Raw genomic sequence first — 20,633 nt, 5'->3', positions numbered from 1 at the left:
CGACTTTCCGCTGCTCGTGTGAATCCTCCATGGCTGCGGAGCGCGCTCCGCAGCCATGAGGATTCCGACCCCGCCTACCGCCATCCTGTTCATGGCGGGAAAGCCGCCATGAACGGGATGGAGGTAGGGGGGGTCGCGGGGCCCCTGGGGGCCCCTGCCGTGCCCATGCCAATGGCATGGGCACGGCAGGGGCCCCCGTAAGAGGGCCCCGCAAAGTATTTCAGTGTCTGCCTTGCAGACACTGAAATACGCGACGGGTGCCACTGCACCCGTCGCACCTTCCCACTCCGCCGGCTCGATTACGAGCCGGCATCCTCGTGGGAAGGTCGTTTTCCCCTGGGCTGGCGGGCGGTTTTTCAGCAACCGCCCGCCAGCCCAGGGGAAAACTTGTAATACCCGCCGCGGTCTTTTGACCGCGGCGCGGTATTTCGGAGGGGGGAATTCTGGCGGGCGGCCTCCGCCGCCCGCCAACATTGGAATGACCCCCATAATGTGGAGCAAGGTGTTACAAAGTGCCACTTTGTAAATATAGTGTGGCTACCTCAGTGTAAAAAAAAAAACTGACGCAAGGTCAGCAAGGAGGCACAAGGGACTTGTAAATATGACCCTAAGCTTCCGACATCTTTCACCTTCTGCAACCTTGGATTGTTGCTTGATGCCCATGGCTTTTGAAAACAGCTAGTTACAACCACAACCTTGCTGGTGAACAAATCTATTGCTGGGCTCAAATGACTTGTGTTCAGATTGGGGGGATGCCACTTAAAGCATTTTGCACCATTTATAAAGCTAAATGTACCTCTTTGGCCCATTATGGGGCTGGTGTATGGGGTTATACTAATTTAATGAAGTTACAAGTTTCAGAAAATGCCTGTCCGAGAAAGTTCCTCACAGTCCCACACAGTGAATCCATTTATGTCTGTCATAAATAGTTGCTTTCCTTTTGAAAGATCTTATTAGGACACATCCCATTTTATCGTGGCGTACAATCTGATCACAACCAGAGGTCCTCTTAAATAGGTTAATAATTACAGATTTTTTGCCTCAGGATTATGCCTTGAACACTCCAGGATAAATCACAGTTTTTTTGGTAGTCTGGGAAGATCAAATCTTTTTAATGACCCATCCTCCATTGTGCACATTTCTAAGGCTAAAAGTTAACACCTATCATTAAACATGTCATAGAAGGATAGAATTATTAAGGAATGTGGAAAGCCTAGTGTTGCGCAGTATAACTTGCTGTTTACAAATAATGATATCAATTTCTATCTGGAACATGTGTGCAAACACCAGTACAGATTTTTGCTAACCCGTTTTAGATGTAATATTATTCACCATTTTATCTTTTTTTCCTTGATTAAATGATTGGTCGGCTAAATTGGTCAACTGCCCAGGTGAAGATGTTTCGGAACACTGAATAGCACTTTACTCTGTTTTGTACATATTATGAAATTCCTCCATTTCTTTCCAATCACGTTTGTCTTGCTGTGTCCACATTTCTGTGGAGGGCTGTTTCAGTGAACAAATAGCTAGGTGGATTCATTTATCTGAATTCATGTTTTTTTATGACAATTGCTCTTCTGTAGTGTACAAATTTTAATGCTATGATTTTATGGATATTTTAGGGAATTGTTATTTTCTATGTGAACTGTTATGGGTTGTAGTATGAAACAACAAAGTATATTTTGACTTTAACTTTGACCTTAAACTTTAAAAACATCATAACTCTGGTTCTACTGATTAGATTTATGTTGTTATTGTTGGAAAATGGGTTATTGGTAGGGCAGGTAGGTACCTACACCTAGCAACAAGCCACAAACCTCCACAAAAGTACAGTTAGGTCTCAGTAAATTAATCCCAGCTCTACCCTTGGTAGCTTAGCATCGAGCGTCAAGGCTTAACTTAGGAGACAAAGTGTAAAGCATTCAAATATCACAAAACAGTAATTAAATAAAACACAGGAAACAGTTTAAAAATCCAAAACCAATTTATAAAAATAGCTTATATTTTTATCTTTAAAATGACACAAAAACGATTAAAATCGGTTCAGGGGAACCGGAGATATGAATTTTTAAAGTATTATTATTTTCTAGCGCTCAGAAACGAAAAGCGCCAATCGGGTCATCTGGTTGCACCAGGACCGGGACAAAGTCAAACTTTCAGGCCGACCGCGATGGAGCCCTGCTCGGATACAGGTCGCGGGAAGCCTCGGTTAAAAAGTTACCTTCTGACTTAGTCTTTATTTTGAAGTTTTTCTTCACCGGGACGAACCTGCCAGTTGGATCCGACCTCCTGGAGCCCTTGTCCGGATACGCGAAGTCGGTTTCCTCGGTGGTGATTTCTACCTTCGGACTTAGTCGTTTTTTCGAGATGAAAATCCTTCGACCGGGGTAAACCTGGATCTTGATCCGACGTCCGTGGAGCCCTTCTCGGATACGATGGCTGGAAGGTCCCGGTCAACTTTTTACGTTCGGACTTAGTCTTTTTTTCGGATGTTTTTCTTGACCGGGACGAACCACGAAGTCAGGCCGGGTCGCGGTTGAGGCAAGCCGGCTAGAATTTCCGCGTCGAGTCGGTCACTTTATGGAGCTTTTTTCTAAAATTTCTCCAATCTTTTCCAAACTTCTGGGGCTTCACCCAGATGTTCTTTTAAGGTTCTTTTGGGGTCCACAGCTCACCCCAAGGGTCCAGAAGTTCTGTGATGGTCCTTGGGAAGTGCGGACTTCAACTCCCAGAATGCACCTGGCGCAAACTCCTTTTTGGCCACTGGACAGTGGTCAGCTGGTCACTTTTTCAGGAGTTGGTGCAGGGGACTCTGGTTAGCAATTTTTCACCTGTAGCAAACAGGGAGTCCTTCTTGTGGTGAAGCCCAAGTGTGCAGCTGGTGCAGTCTTTCTGAGTGCAGGGTCCAGGTGCAGGCCAGGGGTCCAGCAGGGCAGTCCTTCTTCTCCTTGTAGTTCTTTCTTCTTGAAATTTGGTGGGGATCTGAGGCGTGGGTGCAGGTCTGCCAGTTTTATCCTTGCTCCTGGGTGAAAAGCAGGGGGGCCCTGGTCCTCCAATCAGGGACAGGGTCGTCCCCCTGTGATGACCACTTCCTGGGAAGTGTGGCAAAAATCCATCCCAGAAGGCAACAGTCTCTAAAAATCCAAAATGGATGAATCTGATTTTTAGAGGAGAGATCTGGCTGAGCCCACCCACTGGTGTGGCTAAAATCATAAACACACCCCTCTCCTGCCCTCTCCTAATCTAATCAAGGGGGCACCTAGCTGTCTGGGGTTGCAGGATGTGGGGGTGTTGCTGGGTGCTCCAGATGTCCTTCTCTGCCTTTGAAGACCAGTTTGGCAGCCCTCCCCCTTCCTGCTTCCCCATCTGCTGAGGGGAGATTCTCTCCCCCAAGCACATTCCTTTGTGTGAAGTCAGGCCACTTCACACCTCATTAAAGTAGCCTGGCAGAAGCTGCTGCAGGCTGGCCAATCAGAGCACAGCAGCAAAAACAATGCAGAGCTGAAATTGGCAACTTTTTAGGTAAAGTCTAAACTTTTTACCTGCACTAGTTATATTAAATCCAACAACTGGAAGTTGTGGGATTTATTATAACAATCAATTTGATACCAAATTCTTGGTATGTAACATTTAAGGAGACTTTAAAATTTTAAATAAAGTCTGCCCATTCTAGCCTATGAAGGCCATTTACTTCAATGAGGGAAAAACGAATTTGGCTGTTTTTACCTCACCAGGGCTTATAAATCTATTTTTATAAAGTCCCTGCTTATAGTTACATGGCACCCAGCCCTAGGGGCACATAGGGCACACCTTAGGGGTGACTTATATGTAAAAATAAGGTAGTTTAAGACTTTGGAAGTACCTTTAATTCCAAAGTCGAATTTGCATATAACTTTAATTTAAAAGCAGCCAGCAAGGCAGGCTTGCTTTTAAAATGACACTGGGCACCTCAGCAATGCACCTAGGTGTGCACCACCTATGCTGTGGTCCCTAAACCTACATGCCCTACCATATACTAGGGACTTATAGGTAGGTTAACTTAGCCAATTATAATTAGCCTAATTTGCATATCCATTTTACACAGAGCACAGGCCCTGGGACTGGTTAGCAGTACCCAGGGCACCATCAGAGTCAGGAAAACACCAGCATAAAGTGGAAAATGGGGGCAAAAAGTTAGGGGGCCTCTGCAATCAGCCCCAGTTTCTCACACAACCCCCCCCCAGCCCACACGCCCAGGAGACTCAGCCCAACCCTGGGAGAGTCTTCCTGGCTTGTTAGGCGAGGAAGACAGTGAAGAAAACTGGCTGTCCCTTTGCAGGGCCTACTCTGCCTTATATCCTCCTGTCAGGGTCACTCCCTCTGGGTAGTGAAGCCATCCCAACAGTAAAAGGACCCAACTCAAACTGAAACTTCCCTCTAGGGGGGTCTTCCTCCTCTCTCTCTGCCAACTTGGGTAGTGAGGTGCCCACCTCCCCTACTCCAAACTTTGCTAGGGCAACACCTAGCTTACCCAAAGAGGCCACCCAACACTTGAGCAACCCCACCATGACCAATAGGGTCAGGGGGCCTACTTTGCTATTGGCCTTGGGGTCTGCCTCCCAGGCCAAGTACAGTGCTGCCAGGAAGGCTAGCACCCAGCAGAGGCTACTGACAGCTGTCAGTACCCAGAACCACACCCTAAGCTCTCCACTGACAGGTGGCTGAGCTGCTTTAGGGGCATCTTTGGGGTCCTGGCACCCCTCTTGCTGTCTAGAGTGGGGGGCTACCACCTCCTGTGGCAGACACCCTCCTTCCACTCTCCCTTCTGTCAGTGCAGGGGCAACACCTTGCATCTGGACAGCTGCCTGACTACTCAGGACTTCCTTGGGGTCAGGTGAGGCCTCACCAGTGCCAACTCTGGGATCCCCCCCTACTGGGGCAGAAGGCCTTTGGCTCCCTGGAACTCTCTTTAAGAGTGGCCTACCCTTCCTTTTCTTCTTTCCTTTTCTTGGGGACCCCTGTCTCCTAACTGTAGGGACTGACTCCCCAGGACTTTGGGTTGGGGGGGCGCCCTGGGCGACCACCCCATCTGTGACCAGACTCACCTCTGGGAGGTCATTGCCCAGGATACAATCTAGGGGAAGGTCAGCACTGACTACCACCCTAATCCAGTCAAGGATACCCTCCCTCTCTAGGGGCACTATGGCTACAGGTTTGGAGGTGACCTCCCCTGTGGCTATCCTGACTTTCTTTGTCTTTCCTGGGACATACATGTCTGGGGTCACTAACCGGTCACTCACTACAGTGTGACTGGCACAGGTGTCTCTCAGGCCAGTGGTAGGGATCCCATTCACTTGAATGTGGTGGAAGTGCCTACTCCCACCCTCAGGGATCACCAGCTTACCATCTGGTCCTGTCTCCCAGCACAATGCTAGGAGGACTTCATCATCTGAGGAATCCTCCTCTATGGCTACACTGGACAGCCCAGTGCTAACCACTTTCTTTGGACAGGCTGCATCTCCTCTGAAGTGACCTGTCTGCTGACAGTCAAAGCAAGCCCTACTGTCCAAGAGCTTTTTTAACCCTGGGTCTCCCTGTCTCTGCATGTCAGAGTGGGAGTGGGATTTACTCTCCTCCTTCTTAGGGTTCTGGGGTACAGAGGGAGTCTCTGTGGTGGGCTTACCACCTCCCTCCTTAGGTTTTTGGGGACCTGTCCCCCCCTTCTTGGAGTCTCCCCCCTGGGACTTGACAACCACCCTGGTTCTCAACCACTCATCAGCTGCCTCCCCTAGCTCTCTAGGGTTGGTCAGCTTAGAGTCCACTAGATGCTGGCGTAACCTTTCTTGGATACAATTGGTCAAGATGTGCTCTCTCATGATCAGATTGTATAACCCCTCATAAGTATTTACTTTGTTGCCAATAATCCAGCCCTCTAGTGCCTTTAGTGAGGTGTCCACAAAGTCAACCCAAGACTGGGTAATGACCTTCTGGGTGTCCCTGAACTTCATTCTATATTGCTCTGGGGTCAGACCAAACTTCTTGACTAAGCACCTCTTCATACTAGGGTATGAATCTGCCTCCTCCCCCCTTAAGGTCAGAAGCCTATCCCTCCCTGAGTTGGGGACCAACTCCCACAAAAGGGAACCCCAGTATTGAGGCTTAACCCTTCTCATTTGGAGTGCCCTCTCAAAGGCCCCTAGCCACTTATCTATGTCATCCCCCTCTATATAAGCAGGAACTACCCCCTTGGGTAATCTGGGGCAAACTCCCCCACCCATGGACACCTCAGCTTCTTTATCGCTGCTTCCATCTCTTTTTTCTTTGTATGCCCACTTTTTCTTCTCTAGGGCCAGCTTCTCTGCTTCCAAAGCTATGTAGGCTAGCTGGGCTTCCAGCTCTCTTTCCCTGATGGATGGGTTCTCTCCTCCTGAAAGGACCCTCTTCCTACCACTAGCTTTGGGTCTGCCCCTAGTGACTGTGTCCAGTGAGGACCGTTCCTCCTCTTCCTCACTTGGGGTCTGATGCCTTTCCTCCCCTGAGTGGTTAGAGTTAGCATCATCCTCTTTTGGTTCCTCCTCTGGAGCTTCCTCTGTCTCTACCTCTTGGGCCTCAGCCCATGCTGTCAGGGATTTAATCAGGATTTCCTTCCTGAGATTAGTGGTTGCAGGCAACCCCCTCTCAATACACAACCCCCTAAGCTGGACTACTGTCAGTGTGGGTAGGCTAGCCAGATCAAGCTCCATGGTTCCCTAGTTTTGTGTCAACAAAAACTTTTTGCAAAAATTGGAATCAAGAATTTAGAAAAATTACAAAAATTCAATAATTGAAATTAATCCAAATTAATTAAAAAAAAAAAAATTAAAATTAAAAATTAAAAACAATTTTTGCACTAGGACAATTTAAAGGATTTTTAATTTGTTTTATCTAAAACTGTAACGTGATATTGAACACAAGTACAGGATCCCGTCGCTGCTTCCAATTATGTTGGAAAATGGGTTATTGGTAGGGCAGGTAGGTACCTACACCTAGCAACAAGCCACAAACCTCCACAAAAGTACAGTTAGGTCTCAGTAAATTAATCCCAGCTCTACCCTTGGTAGCTTAGCATCGAGCGTCAAGGCTTAACTTAGGAGACAAAGTGTAAAGCATTCAAATATCACAAAACAGTAATTAAATAAAACACAGGAAACAGTTTAAAAATCCAAAACCAATTTATAAAAATAGCTTATATTTTTATCTTTAAAATGACACAAAAACGATTAAAATCGGTTCAGGGGAACCGGAGATATGAATTTTTAAAGTATTATTATTTTCTAGCGCTCAGAAACGAAAAGCGCCAATCGGGTCATCTGGTTGCACCAGGACCGGGACAAAGTCAAACTTTCAGGCCGACCGCGATGGAGCCCTGCTCGGATACAGGTCGCGGGAAGCCTCGGTTAAAAAGTTACCTTCTGACTTAGTCTTTATTTTGAAGTTTTTCTTCACCGGGACGAACCTGCCAGTTGGATCCGACCTCCTGGAGCCCTTGTCCGGATACGCGAAGTCGGTTTCCTCGGTGGTGATTTCTACCTTCGGACTTAGTCGTTTTTTCGAGATGAAAATCCTTCGACCGGGGTAAACCTGGATCTTGATCCGACGTCCGTGGAGCCCTTCTCGGATACGATGGCTGGAAGGTCCCGGTCAACTTTTTACGTTCGGACTTAGTCTTTTTTTCGGATGTTTTTCTTGACCGGGACGAACCACGAAGTCAGGCCGGGTCGCGGTTGAGGCAAGCCGGCTAGAATTTCCACGTCGAGTCGGTCACTTTATGGAGCTTTTTTCTAAAATTTCTCCAATCTTTTCCAAACTTCTGGGGCTTCACCCAGATGTTCTTTTAAGGTTCTTTTGGGGTCCACAGCTCACCCCAAGGGTCCAGAAGTTCTGTGATGGTCCTTGGGAAGTGCGGACTTCAACTCCCAGAATGCACCTGGCGCAAACTCCTTTTTGGCCACTGGACAGTGGTCAGCTGGTCACTTTTTCAGGAGTTGGTGCAGGGGACTCTGGTTAGCAATTTTTCACCTGTAGCAAACAGGGAGTCCCTCCTTGAACCAGTGGAAGCCAGGCAAAGTCCTTCTTGTGGTGAAGCCCAAGTGTGCAGCTGGTGCAGTCTTTCTGAGTGCAGGGTCCAGGTGCAGGCCAGGGGTCCAGCAGGGCAGTCCTTCTTCTCCTTGTAGTTCTTTCTTCTTGAAATTTGGTGGGGATCTGAGGCGTGGGTGCAGGTCTGCCAGTTTTATCCTTGCTCCTGGGTGAAAAGCAGGGGGGCCCTGGTCCTCCAATCAGGGACAGGGTCGTCCCCCTGTGATGACCACTTCCTGGGAAGTGTGGCAAAAATCCATCCCAGAAGGCAACAGTCTCTAAAAATCCAAAATGGATGAATCTGATTTTTAGAGGAGAGATCTGGCTGAGCCCACCCACTGGTGTGGCTAAAATCATAAACACACCCCTCTCCTGCCCTCTCCTAATCTAATCAAGGGGGCACCTAGCTGTCTGGGGTTGCAGGATGTGGGGGTGTTGCTGGGTGCTCCAGATGTCCTTCTCTGCCTTTGAAGACCAGTTTGGCAGCCCTCCCCCTTCCTGCTTCCCCATCTGCTGAGGGGAGATTCTCTCCCCCAAGCACATTCCTTTGTGTGAAGTCAGGCCACTTCACACCTCATTAAAGTAGCCTGGCAGAAGCTGCTGCAGGCTGGCCAATCAGAGCACAGCAGCAAAAACAATGCAGAGCTGAAATTGGCAACTTTTTAGGTAAAGTCTAAACTTTTTACCTGCACTAGTTATATTAAATCCAACAACTGGAAGTTGTGGGATTTATTATAACAATCAATTTGATACCAAATTCTTGGTATGTAACATTTAAGGAGACTTTAAAATTTTAAATAAAGTCTGCCCATTCTAGCCTATGAAGGCCATTTACTTCAATGAGGGAAAAACGAATTTGGCTGTTTTTACCTCACCAGGGCTTATAAATCTATTTTTATAAAGTCCCTGCTTATAGTTACATGGCACCCAGCCCTAGGGGCACATAGGGCACACCTTAGGGGTGACTTATATGTAAAAATAAGGTAGTTTAAGACTTTGGAAGTACCTTTAATTCCAAAGTCGAATTTGCATATAACTTTAATTTAAAAGCAGCCAGCAAGGCAGGCTTGCTTTTAAAATGACACTGGGCACCTCAGCAATGCACCTAGGTGTGCACCACCTATGCTGTGGTCCCTAAACCTACATGCCCTACCATATACTAGGGACTTATAGGTAGGTTAACTTAGCCAATTATAATTAGCCTAATTTGCATATCCATTTTACACAGAGCACAGGCCCTGGGACTGGTTAGCAGTACCCAGGGCACCATCAGAGTCAGGAAAACACCAGCATAAAGTGGAAAATGGGGGCAAAAAGTTAGGGGGCCTCTGCAATCAGCCCCAGTTTCTCACAGTTATGGTGTCAAATAATTTTGTTAAAATAATCTCTAGTTTTCTAAATTGGTGTGGGATTTTTCTCATTTTGTATTTTCTTTTATTGCTGTTTGTGAGCTGCAAAAATACTTTAGAGATTGCCATGAATTGAGCCTAACTGCTTTTTTTTGCCAAGCGTTGGAAAGTGGAATATTTGTAGAGGTTGGTAGGGACCTCCACAAAGTACCAAGGCCACAATCACAAATCTAAGGTCCAGTCAAGGTCGCAATAAATTATTCACTTGCCCAACATTTGGTAACTGACAACGACCCGGCAGGCTTAACTTAGGAGGAAGGTGTGTAAAGCATGTAAAAACACCAATAAAATAAATAAGTAAAGCACAACACAAAATATAAATGCAACACCAATTTATAAAAACAGTAAATATTTTTATGAGTATAATGACACCAAACTGACAGAAAATCCAATGTAGGGAACCAGAGAAATTGATGTTTAATTGATAAGGGGCTAACTACAATCTTAGCGGCATTGCCTCCGAGACCTCAATACAGTTGTGGGGGTGAGGCTGCCGTCAAGGCGGTGGCCTCACCCCATCGCATTACAATGTTTCCACCATGCTGACCAGCGAAACGTCATATTACGACGTTTCTGCCGATCAGCATGGTGGGACAGTGCAGTGGCATTTGCCTCTGCTCCTTAAGGGAGCCGAGGCCAATGCCATCGCACACCAGCACCTTGCAGAGCAGTCAGTGCGCATTCCGAGAGTGCTGGTAGGGGACCCCTGCACTGCCTGCGACATAGTAATGGGCAGTGCAGGGGCCATCCTGTGACCCACAACACTGCCTTTCCACCAGCCATTCGATGACGGTGCAGGTGCCATGTAAAGGCTGGTGGAAAGGGGAGTCGTGGTCAGCACAGCGGTGGCGAACTCAGAACCACAGTGGCTGACCATGACTATGACTGCAGCCAACTCCTTGGGATCCATGATCCTGGAGGTGGCGCTGGTCTCCTGGTGGTCTGACTGCCAGGATGGTAATCTGGTGGTTGAACCCCAGGAGTTCGGCAGTCCAACAGCCTCAGCAAGTTTGGCTGTCCTCAAACTGCCCAACTTGTAATCAGAGCCTAAATGTTTTCTAGTGCCAAGTCACAAGCGCCACTTTAATTTTGTCGTAGTCAAGTGTGACCAGATGTACCAAAGTTTCAGGCCAACAGCGATGGCACACGGATGGATACACTTAGGGCCTATCAAGTTTTTACTAAGGCTGGGTTAAGCTTGTGGAGTTTCACTCTGCGAAATTCCACGGAGTCACCAACAAACTCAGTGAGATTCTACAGAGTTCTATATGCAGAAGGAGTTCCAAGTCCCCTTAGCACTGAGAACAGATATCATCCAAAATGATTAAATGATGTCTAAAACTTTAAATATCCTCTAGGTGGCAGTAGAGTTCTAACATACTTTTAGCTTTTTGGCCTTTAGAATAGGAGCAGAAATGAACAATCCAATGCCGGCATGCAGAGTGGTGAGTGTGAGGGGAATTCCTTGCTTAACATGCCTGCTGACAGCCTCTGTGGCCATCCCCCTGTACTGTAACTGCTCCCAGCAGAAACATCTGGCCGCCTTGTCTGGATAGCCTGTCTTAACTGAACACGCATGCATCATTCCACACAAAGTCAAAAATGCTCATTCATATTCCTAACAATCCCGTCATTCTTTTCTGTGAAAACTTTTCATACAAGGTGTCCATGCTGGGCCCACCTGTAGGCAGATGCACACCAGAGCATTAACATGCGCTACTGTGTATATACGCACTGGTAACCATCAACATAAGTGAGCATTTTTTGATGTGTATGTTTGCTTAACAATGGTATAACTTATGTGTAGGAACAACTGCTGTGAGAACGTTAGTAGTATTGCACACACACTACAAGTGTTTTCCAGGTCCCAGGGTCTTCATCTACTCCCCCAATGGACTTCCACCAGTCAAACCCTGTTGGCAGCCAACATCCAAACAGTGCATCAGGCCACAACTCACTCACCACTTCGACAGGCACGTTTTCCTCTGTAGGCCACCAGGGCTTACAGCCATTACACCACTATCTCCAGGCAGTCCGGGCAGTCCAGTCAGCATAGTATCTGTGGACATCATAATCAACATGATGTCAGTGAACTGTTCCCACAGTCGCCAGCTCCGGAAGTACAACACCACATGTTCAGACTAGACACTTGTGCAGGGGCTTTAGAAATTAAAAAATGAATGCATACATTCGGCACAGAACCATAATCTTAATGTTACTGCCTCCCTCCAGCTGCCGTGCTGCAGTCATTGGAGCTGATGAGGCAAGCAAATAGCAAATCCAAGGGTACAGATGCAGGAGGCACTTCAGGTACAAAAAGGATGCATGCTTGAAGAACATTTCAAGTTGAGCACATTTTATAAAGCAGTTAGTACTGATTAATTCCGCTGGCAGCAAGGTGGAATTTATTTGTAATTCCGCCTTATAAAAATGACACAGAATTACTCAATTCCACCAATGCACACACCCATAGTTTTTACCTTCTGACTTAGTCACTTTTCTGGAGCTTTTTCTCTCGTCGTTCGACAAGACTACTCGTCAGGCCAGCTTTCAATGCAAAGATGGGGGCTTGGCTCAGCACAAGGTTCTGATCAACTCCTGGATCATCGATGGGAAAAAGCTCTGAAGATTCAGCAGGATGAACCTGAAATTCAGGCTGGGTTGTGGTACGATGTCCACAGCTATACTCTCGTCAAAGGGTCTGTCACCTTATGGAGCTTTGTTCTATAGTTGCTCCAAACCTCTCCAAACATCTGGATCTTCATCCAGAAATTATCCTCTGGGTCTCCAAGGGTCCACAGCAGAAATACAAGGGTCTAGAAGCTCTGATATGGACCTTGGGATGTTGAGACTACGTTTACCGGAGTGCACCTGGTCAGCTCCTTAAAAAACACTTGCGGCTGTCCAGCTGAGGACTTCCTGGTGGAGATCATGCAGGTGAAGCTCTGTTAACCTGTTGCTTTCAGTGAGTCCACTACTTCCCTTCTTGAAACCAGGCAAATTATTTAGGGCTGTAGCTCCATAATGTGCAACGGTTGCACGCTTCCAGAGTGCAGTCCTTTGGGTTGCAGACCAGGATTCCAGCAGGGCAGTCCTTCTTCTCCTTGTAGTTTCTTGCAGGGATCTGAACTGCTGAGTAACTCTCTCATATTTATCCAGTGATCCTAGCCAATGGGGTGCAGGGTAACAACCAGAACTATGACAACTTCCTCCAAAGTGTGGGATATTCTTGTCCCAGAAAGCACTTTTCTTTCAAAATCCAAAATGCAGAAACTCTCTCCTGAAGGTTAAGATCTGGCTAAGCCATCTCACTGGTGTGGGTAAGTTTCCATAGCACTCCCCTTCCAGCCTCTCTGCTTATCTAATTACTGGGGCTCCCATCTGGCTGGGGGTTGGGTTCTGTCCTAAATGTAATTTCCTCTTTGAAGACCAGTTTGGCTACACAGCCCCCTAGCTGCCTTTTGCTCTGCAGCTTGCAGATCCCTACCCACCAGATGTCTTTTTATCTCACTTCACACCTCATTAAGACAGCTTGGCTCAGCCTGGCAGAGGCTGGTCAATCATAGAAAGGATGCTGGATGGCTGGAGTTTGATATATTTGGCAATCAAGTTCCATAGCTACTTTTTCTGTGGCAGTTATAATAAATCTAACAGTGGCAAGTTGTGGGATTTATTCTGCCTATCATTTTAAGTTTTTGAATAACATTTATAGCCCTTTTCTATCAGTAGTTATACTTTAATAAAGTATTCCAATGTTAGACTATGGAGCTAATGTACTTTAATGGGGAAAATGGAATTGCCAGGTTTTCCCTGACTAGGCCATATAAAACATATTTTATAATGTCCCTGCTTACAGTTACAGGGAACCCTACCCTTGAGGCACCTAGGGGAGACCTTATGGGTGACACATGTAAACATAATGTAGTTTAAGACCTTGGAAGTACCTTTATTTCCAAAGTTGAATTGCTTAATACAGTTAATTTAAAAGCAGCTTGCTAAGCAGGGCGGTCTCTTAAAGTGACAGCAGGCCACACAGCAACGAACACGTAAGTGTATTAAATCTGCTGGGCCTTTAAACCTACATGTCCTACAATATACTATGGACTTAAAGGTAGGTTGTCAGAGTCAGTTATAATTATACATAATTTCCATATACCTTTTGAAACAGAGTGCTGGCTCTGAGCATGGTTAGCAGAGCCCAGGGCACAGTCAGAGTATGCAACTAAAACATGGTTTTGATCAGGGCAAAAAGGATGACTGTCTCAAACCAAACTACAAGAGGGATAAGGGCAGGTTAATTTAGTTATTTTGTGATTTACCCTGAAAGGGATTGAGACTGTGGCTTGAACAGAGTTAAGACCCCACTCAACCAACAGCCAAGTTTCTCACAACAAATTATAAATTCAAGTAAATTATTCAGTGTTTTTGTTTACACTGAACAGGTCATGACCTGAAACGTATTCATAATAAGCAAATTGGATATATAATTTGATATTGTATAAGTTTGTTTGATTTCATCTTATATTTGCATATATGTCCTTATATTCCTGTTATTAAGTATCTGGCTAACAAAAAGTCCAAAAGACCTTTGATAAGAGCAATTGATATTTATATTTCTTTAATTAAGAAAGTGTAAGTGATTATGGTGGCATGCATCTCTCAACACCCTCCTCCTTCCCACATGCACCATAAAAAAGGAAATCTGAATTATTCCAATGAATATGCCAACTATTCTGCTACAAATAATCATGTACCTTAATTGCAGTTTTATTTGAATAGATATTCTTTGCATCTTACATCATTGTTGTTTATTTTTTCCTTAACGATGCAGGTGTAAATGTACAAGGTGGCAACACACCCCCATATGTGGTATATAAAGAATAATTTAAATGTTGTCAATGTGTATGTTACATTTTTCACTAGAAATAATGGTATCTCTTAGCTGCAATATTCTTTAGAATGCAAATGAAATAGATCTGCATCCATCTTTTCATTAGTGCATCACTTTATTGTTATATGCTTTCACCAAAGGTGCCAGTTGATGGAGTTGTCGTTATGCACCAGTTTCCATTTTCCTCCAGTCTGCAGAGGATGTCTGTCATCACCCGTGTGATTGGATCGAATGAGTTTATGGGTTTTATGAAAGGGGCACCGGAAATGGTCACCAGATTTTGCCGGCCACAGACAGGTATGTGGACCTGGGCACAGCCTGTGAAAAATAGCAGCAAGTTTGTTCCTATGTACTTTTATGTACAGATGTAAACGTTTTGCCTATACATAATATCAAAGTATTTTATTAAAAAAACAAACAGATTCCAGATATAGTTTGGGTGCTTTTCATAAGCTAAACAGTTTTACATGGCAAACAATAGTCTCCTACCTCTAATCTTGAAATTTCTCTGCCTGGTACATATCTCCATGTTCTATGAAACATTGTTCACTTTCACCTGGAATTAAGTTCATACTCTGTATAAAGGTTACGCACAATTATCCTCAGATCAGGACATTAACTACATTATTTAATGTTTTCTGCAGAGGTTATTAACTCTTTTCAATTGCCAACCCTTAATCAGAGGCTGAACATAATGGCGGTAGGGATCAACTATTAACTCCCAGCAGCAGATGGGCAATAAAGATATTAGTATGAGGCTACCTTAGCCCATCCCCATGACAAGCCAAAATGCACTGACTTTCTCAAATTACTTCAAGTCCCAGCTACTGAACATTGATGATATTTCTCAGCCTTCAGCAGCAGGTATATCCCCAGGCAGAAGAGATATAATGCTGATATAACATTCCACGCACTCAGGGTAGAATCCACTAAATGTATGTAGAGAAATAAAGACATCAGAATGTTAGAGCAGAGGGCCTGTAACTTCCTTCATTCTCTCTCTGCCAGCCCATTGTTTTTGATTGATCTCTCAAAGGTCAAATGTTTGTCCTGGAGATCACACATTTAATTTTTTAGAGCGTCCTTCAACACTTACATTTTGGGATAAAGTACTGTTTCTGCTTAATATTATCCTTATATTTATGAGAGCATATTTATTAAACATGCTGTGTAATACTAAATGTTTACCATTGACTTCCCCACTATATTTTGCGCAGAACCCCTAACAATACATTTCTTTCATATATTGAGCTCTCAAGATCAGATTCACAAACATTTTTTCCATGAGAATGTGTTCATTAATGTCAATGAACTGAGATACCTATGCAGGATTAGTATGGTAGCGAACACCATGCTTACCTTGATGTGGTAGCCACGAACAAGCACAGTGGTAACGCACAACAAGACGAACTGAGAGGGGGTTAGGAGGAGAACTCTAGGGAGTAGAACCTACAAACATTAACTTTGATACACGGTTTGACCCGGAGTTGGCAGATAAGATACAAACAATACTTGGGATAAGGGAAGTAACTTCTCCTACTTTTAATCCTGAAATTATACGCCTACCAATGAGATGGAATGTGTTTTTTTCATGGAGCAAGGTTGATGGAAATGAGGTAGGGTAGGAAGAAAAGAGTGTGAGCTGAGACCTGGTAAAGGAAGGACAGAGTTAGCATATCAATGTTCAAATATGCAATTAAACAACTTTCAATACTGTAAACAAATATTTGTTCCATCCGATTGCACTCTCAACCAAGACACTGTACCTCTGAAAAGATCTCTCAAACAGAATGTCATCATGAAGCAGCAACCACGGGTCCGAATGAACCAGTTCCTTCACTAAAGCAAAGCTGGTAATACAGTTATTATTTATCCTGTGTCACCAACTGAAGATTACTGACAAGATTTGTTCAGGTTAAACTCCCAGAGAATATCCAAAATAATGCTTTAACTTCGGACTGTGCAATATTGTCTCTAACACCAATTCCTGACAAGAGTTACTTTGGTCAAAAATGCTAATGATCTCCCAATATCCCATTATAGGGCGTGATCACCCTCTAGTTGATTTTAAGTTGGCCACAATAATAAGCTAAAAGGGGAACCTACTGCTCTCCTTTAGCATTTTAAACAAAGCTATGCAAGTTCTCGTCTCTGAAGGCTCACTCTTTAGAAGAAGCTGTATGGAATTCCTGAAAATGCTGCAGCATCAAAGCAGAGATCCTAATGTTGGCTGAGAGTCTCAGTAATTGGTATTTGGGAATGTGTAAGGCCTCCCTTTGTAGACAAACCCCTCCTCCCCCCAAGGTGGCTGTTCTGGATGGGTGGCGGAGTGGGACAATATTTGACCCCTGAATAAGGGCATGAAAGTGTTTGAGGCCACATTGCTTGCTTTGGTAAGTGGTTGCCAATCGATGCCTTAACACATGAGGAATGTGTACAGTGCCTTTTGTAAATGCGACATGTTCCTGACAGATGAGTTCTTGACAATTAGAAACTAAGACTCACTAAAACTGTGCATCTTTGTAGATACCCCTAGAATTACAAGAAAAGTCACATGAACTAAAATCATAAAGAGAAGCCCAACAAAGATTTTCCTTTAATCGTAGCGACAAATGAAAGCAGGCACAAACAATTCAGCATAATTAAACCTATTACCATATTTATATTTACTTGATTTGCATGTTTCCAGATGTTTGTAATGGAAGGTGTGCGTTGCGGCAAATTTTATAAATCTCATAAAAAGCATCACCTGCTCAGCCATGGGCTGTGCCACTGTGCTAAATCCTGTTTAGAATCATGCAAATTAGGTATTTTTAGCACCAGTGTGGCAAACATCAGGCCTGAATCTGTAAAAATCTAGTTTAGACCAGCAAAATTCCAGCTGTTCCTCCCATTCACTCTCTATTGGCCCTGTCCAAGGTATTGTGATGTCACAACTACACCTTAACAAGTTAATACAGTCGAGCTGCTAAATCATTTGCTTACTATTGTGGACTAGTGATGTCATAGCCTGACTAGAATAAGGGCCTCTGGAATTATGAGATTGTATCAAGGGAACAATGGACCAAAACACACCTGGTCTCTAAAAATACATTTCCAGCATATCAACAAGAACAAATTACTTTTGAATGACATTATAACCAAACTACTTTATCCCATGTTCTCAATACAACCACCCTCTGCCTAGAGGGTCTAGAACTCATCAGGGGTCGATATGAGAATCTGCAGAAATATTTTTATATTTCCATGGGAAATCAATTAATCTGGATGGGAACAATATGAAAGCTGTTGTAACCATAGAGTTATTATAGGGAAACTAAACCAAACTATAGTTCCTATATTTATTTTCAACATTATTGAATTATTAGAAATACGGTTCATTGAAATATGTAGAGTCTCTCTAGTCACATAGATCTGGACTTCATGTTGCTTTGTTGTCCCCTTCACACAGGGCTCATCTCACCATGGTCTCTGCACACCTTGTCTTCTGTACATACAGTATAATTGATTATATATAAATGCAGTACTTCTGGGCTGCTACTGAAATGCATGCACCATTGCTTATCATTTCCTAAGGTGCTCCTTAAGCAGCAAGGAACTGTTAGGGTATGTTATGTTATGTTGAATTATAGAGTGCTCTAACCACCTGTTGGGGTATCTCTGTGTTGAGCATGCATGTAAGTATGTTGTTCATGCAAGATTATTTCAAGTGTTAGGTCTTCAGCTTCTTAGAAAACTCAGGTAGTGAGTAGGAGGTTCTGATGTGTTGTGGGGGTGATACAACATTTTGGGTGAATGGTAGGAGAATGAGCGAACTCTGTCTGTTTTTAGTATGTTGGAGTGTATAAAAGTGAGAGTGAGAGTAGGTGCCTGGATAGATTGTGGAAGAGTATGCGGTTGTTGTAGTATGTAGTTCCAATGTTGTATAGGGCTTATTAGATGTGCGTATGGCATTTGAACTGGCTGCATTTGTGAATGGGTAGTCAGTGAAGCACCTGGGAGGTAAGATGTGGGTGTAGCCGGGAGGGTTGAGTATGAATCTAGCAGAGGTACTTTGAATGGTCTGGCGTCTGTTCAGTAGCTGCTTGGATATTCTGGCATACAATGTGTTGCTGTAGTTGAGTCTGCTTGTAATGAGTTATTGTATGATGGTTTGTCTGATGTTTTGTGGAAGCCACTTAAAGTATTACAGCAGCTTCCACAAGATGTGGAAGCAGGTGGAGCTCACAGGGTTGACTTGTGCCATCATGTTGAAACGGTGATCCAGGATGATATCCAGATTTCAGGTGTGATTGGTGGGCATAAGTGTGGGTCGTAGTTCTGTCGGTCATTAGGTGGTGTCCCACAGAGAGCTCCTGTTTCCAAAGACAAACACTTCTGTTTTGTCAGAGCTGAGTTTCAAGCAGTTGGTTTGCATCCATTTTGCGATCACGTTCATGCAGTTGCCGAAGTAGGTTCTGGTAGTGAGTGTCTTCTCTGTCAGGGAGAGGATAAGGTTACATGCCATCAGCGAAGGAGAAGATGTTGATGCCTTAAGATCTGATGATATTGGTTCTTAAAAGCAACAAGTGTCTCTTGCAAGCACAAAGTACCTGGTTTGCGTAAAAATTACACGCACGGAGACCGCAGAGGAGGAGATGCGTGGCAAACGAAGGTTGTGCGTTGAATTTCTGGGCACACGCAGACGATGCGTTGATTCTTTTCCACGTGGCAAGGGCTTTCCGTCGAATTACGGCGCTCTGGCTTGAATCCTCTTTTGTAATGCAAGGTCTTTTGACCCCCCAGGGACGATGAGGAGAAATCCTGGGTGCGCAGGGCGAAGTCGATCTGGTGGGTGATGCGTTGGAGTTTTTGCCACATGGCAGGCTCTGCGTCGAATCCTCACGCATGAAGTCGGGCTGCGCCATTCCGTTTTGGCGATTTGTCGATCCAGTGGGCTGTGCATCGAAATTCCAGTCGCAACGCTGGCACTGCGTCGATCTCCACTCGGGGAGCCGGGCTGCGTCGTTCTGGGTCAGTGATGCAGTGATTCTTTCACCGCGAAGCAGGCTGTGCATCGATTCAGGCAGGCTGCGCATCAGTTTTCACCACACAAGGAGTTTCTTTGCAGAGAAGAAGTATTTTTAGCCTTGAGACTTCAGGAACAGGAGGCAAGCTCAATCCTGGAAAGCCCTTCACAGCAGAGCCGGAGGCCAGCAAGGCAGCCAGCAAGGCAGCAGGACAACAACAAGGCAGCAGTCCCTCTCAGAAAAGCAGTCCAGGTGAGTCCTTTGGGCAACCAGGCAGTTCCTCTTGCAGGTTGCAGGTTCTGGGGCAGAATGTCTGTCCCAAGGAGTATCTTGAAGTTCAGAAGTGTCTTAATTGGTAGGGTCAGAGACCCAGCTTACATACCCGAAAGTGCCTTTGAAGTGGTTGAGACTTCAAAGAGTAGTTTTGAAGTGCACAAGGTCCCCTTTCAGTACAACCCAGTCTGCCAGGGTCCTAGTAGGGGGTTTGGCAGTCCATTGTGTGCGGGCCGGCCACTGTCCTTTGAAATGTAAGTGTCATGCCCTCCACCCTTCCAGCCCAGGAAGACCTATTTAGTAATAAGATGTGTGCAGGTGTGACTGAGCATCCTGTGTTTGGGGTTGTGTGGGTAAAATGCACAAGGGAGCTGTCAGCCAGCCCACCCCAAACGTGGAATGTAAAGCACAGAAGCATTTAAGTGCAGAGAAATGCTCACTTTCTACAAGTGGCATTTCTAAAATAGTAATATCAAATCCAACTTCACTAGTAAACAGGATTTTGTATTACCATTCTGGCCATATTAAATATGACCTGTCTACCCCTTTCTGATCAGAATCTACCACTCAAACAGTACATGAGGGCAGACCTAATGCTAGCCTATGAAAGGAGCAGACCTCACAGCAGTGGAAAACAAATGTAGGAGTTTTCCACTACCAGGACATATAAAACACACAGGGATATGTCCTGCCTTTTACCTACACAGCACCCTGCCCTATGGGTCACTTAGGGCCTACATTAGGGGTGGCTTTTGTGTAGAACAAGGGGAATTTAAGACTTGGCAAGTACCTTTAAATGCCAAGTCGAAGTGGCAGTGAAACTGCACACACAGGCCTTGCAATAGCATGCCTGGGACATGGTTAAGGGGCTAAATATGTGGGTGGCACAATCAGTACTGCAAGTCCACAAGTAGCATTAAATTTATAGGCCCTGGGCACATGTAGTGCACTTTACTA

At 45.0% G+C, this 20,633-nt stretch overlaps 1 protein-coding gene across 2 annotated transcripts in view; it reads left to right on the top strand.

Annotated features, from left to right (window-relative positions):
- The window catches only part of LOC138265206 (probable cation-transporting ATPase 13A4), a 329,838-nt gene that overhangs the window by 161,043 nt on the left and 148,162 nt on the right, over window positions 1-20,633 (top strand). For both annotated transcript variants that reach the window (XM_069212758.1, XM_069212759.1), the window contains one exon: window positions 14,535-14,691. In XM_069212758.1, the coding sequence (XP_069068859.1) occupies window positions 14,535-14,691 (157 nt within the window). The remainder of the gene's footprint in view (window positions 1-14,534; window positions 14,692-20,633) is intronic.

This window comes from Pleurodeles waltl, chromosome 11 (assembly GCF_031143425.1).
Source record: "Pleurodeles waltl isolate 20211129_DDA chromosome 11, aPleWal1.hap1.20221129, whole genome shotgun sequence".
In the NCBI taxonomy this organism is placed as follows: Eukaryota; Metazoa; Chordata; class Amphibia; order Caudata; family Salamandridae; genus Pleurodeles; species Pleurodeles waltl.
This window is presented reverse-complemented; position numbering and strand designations above follow the sequence as displayed.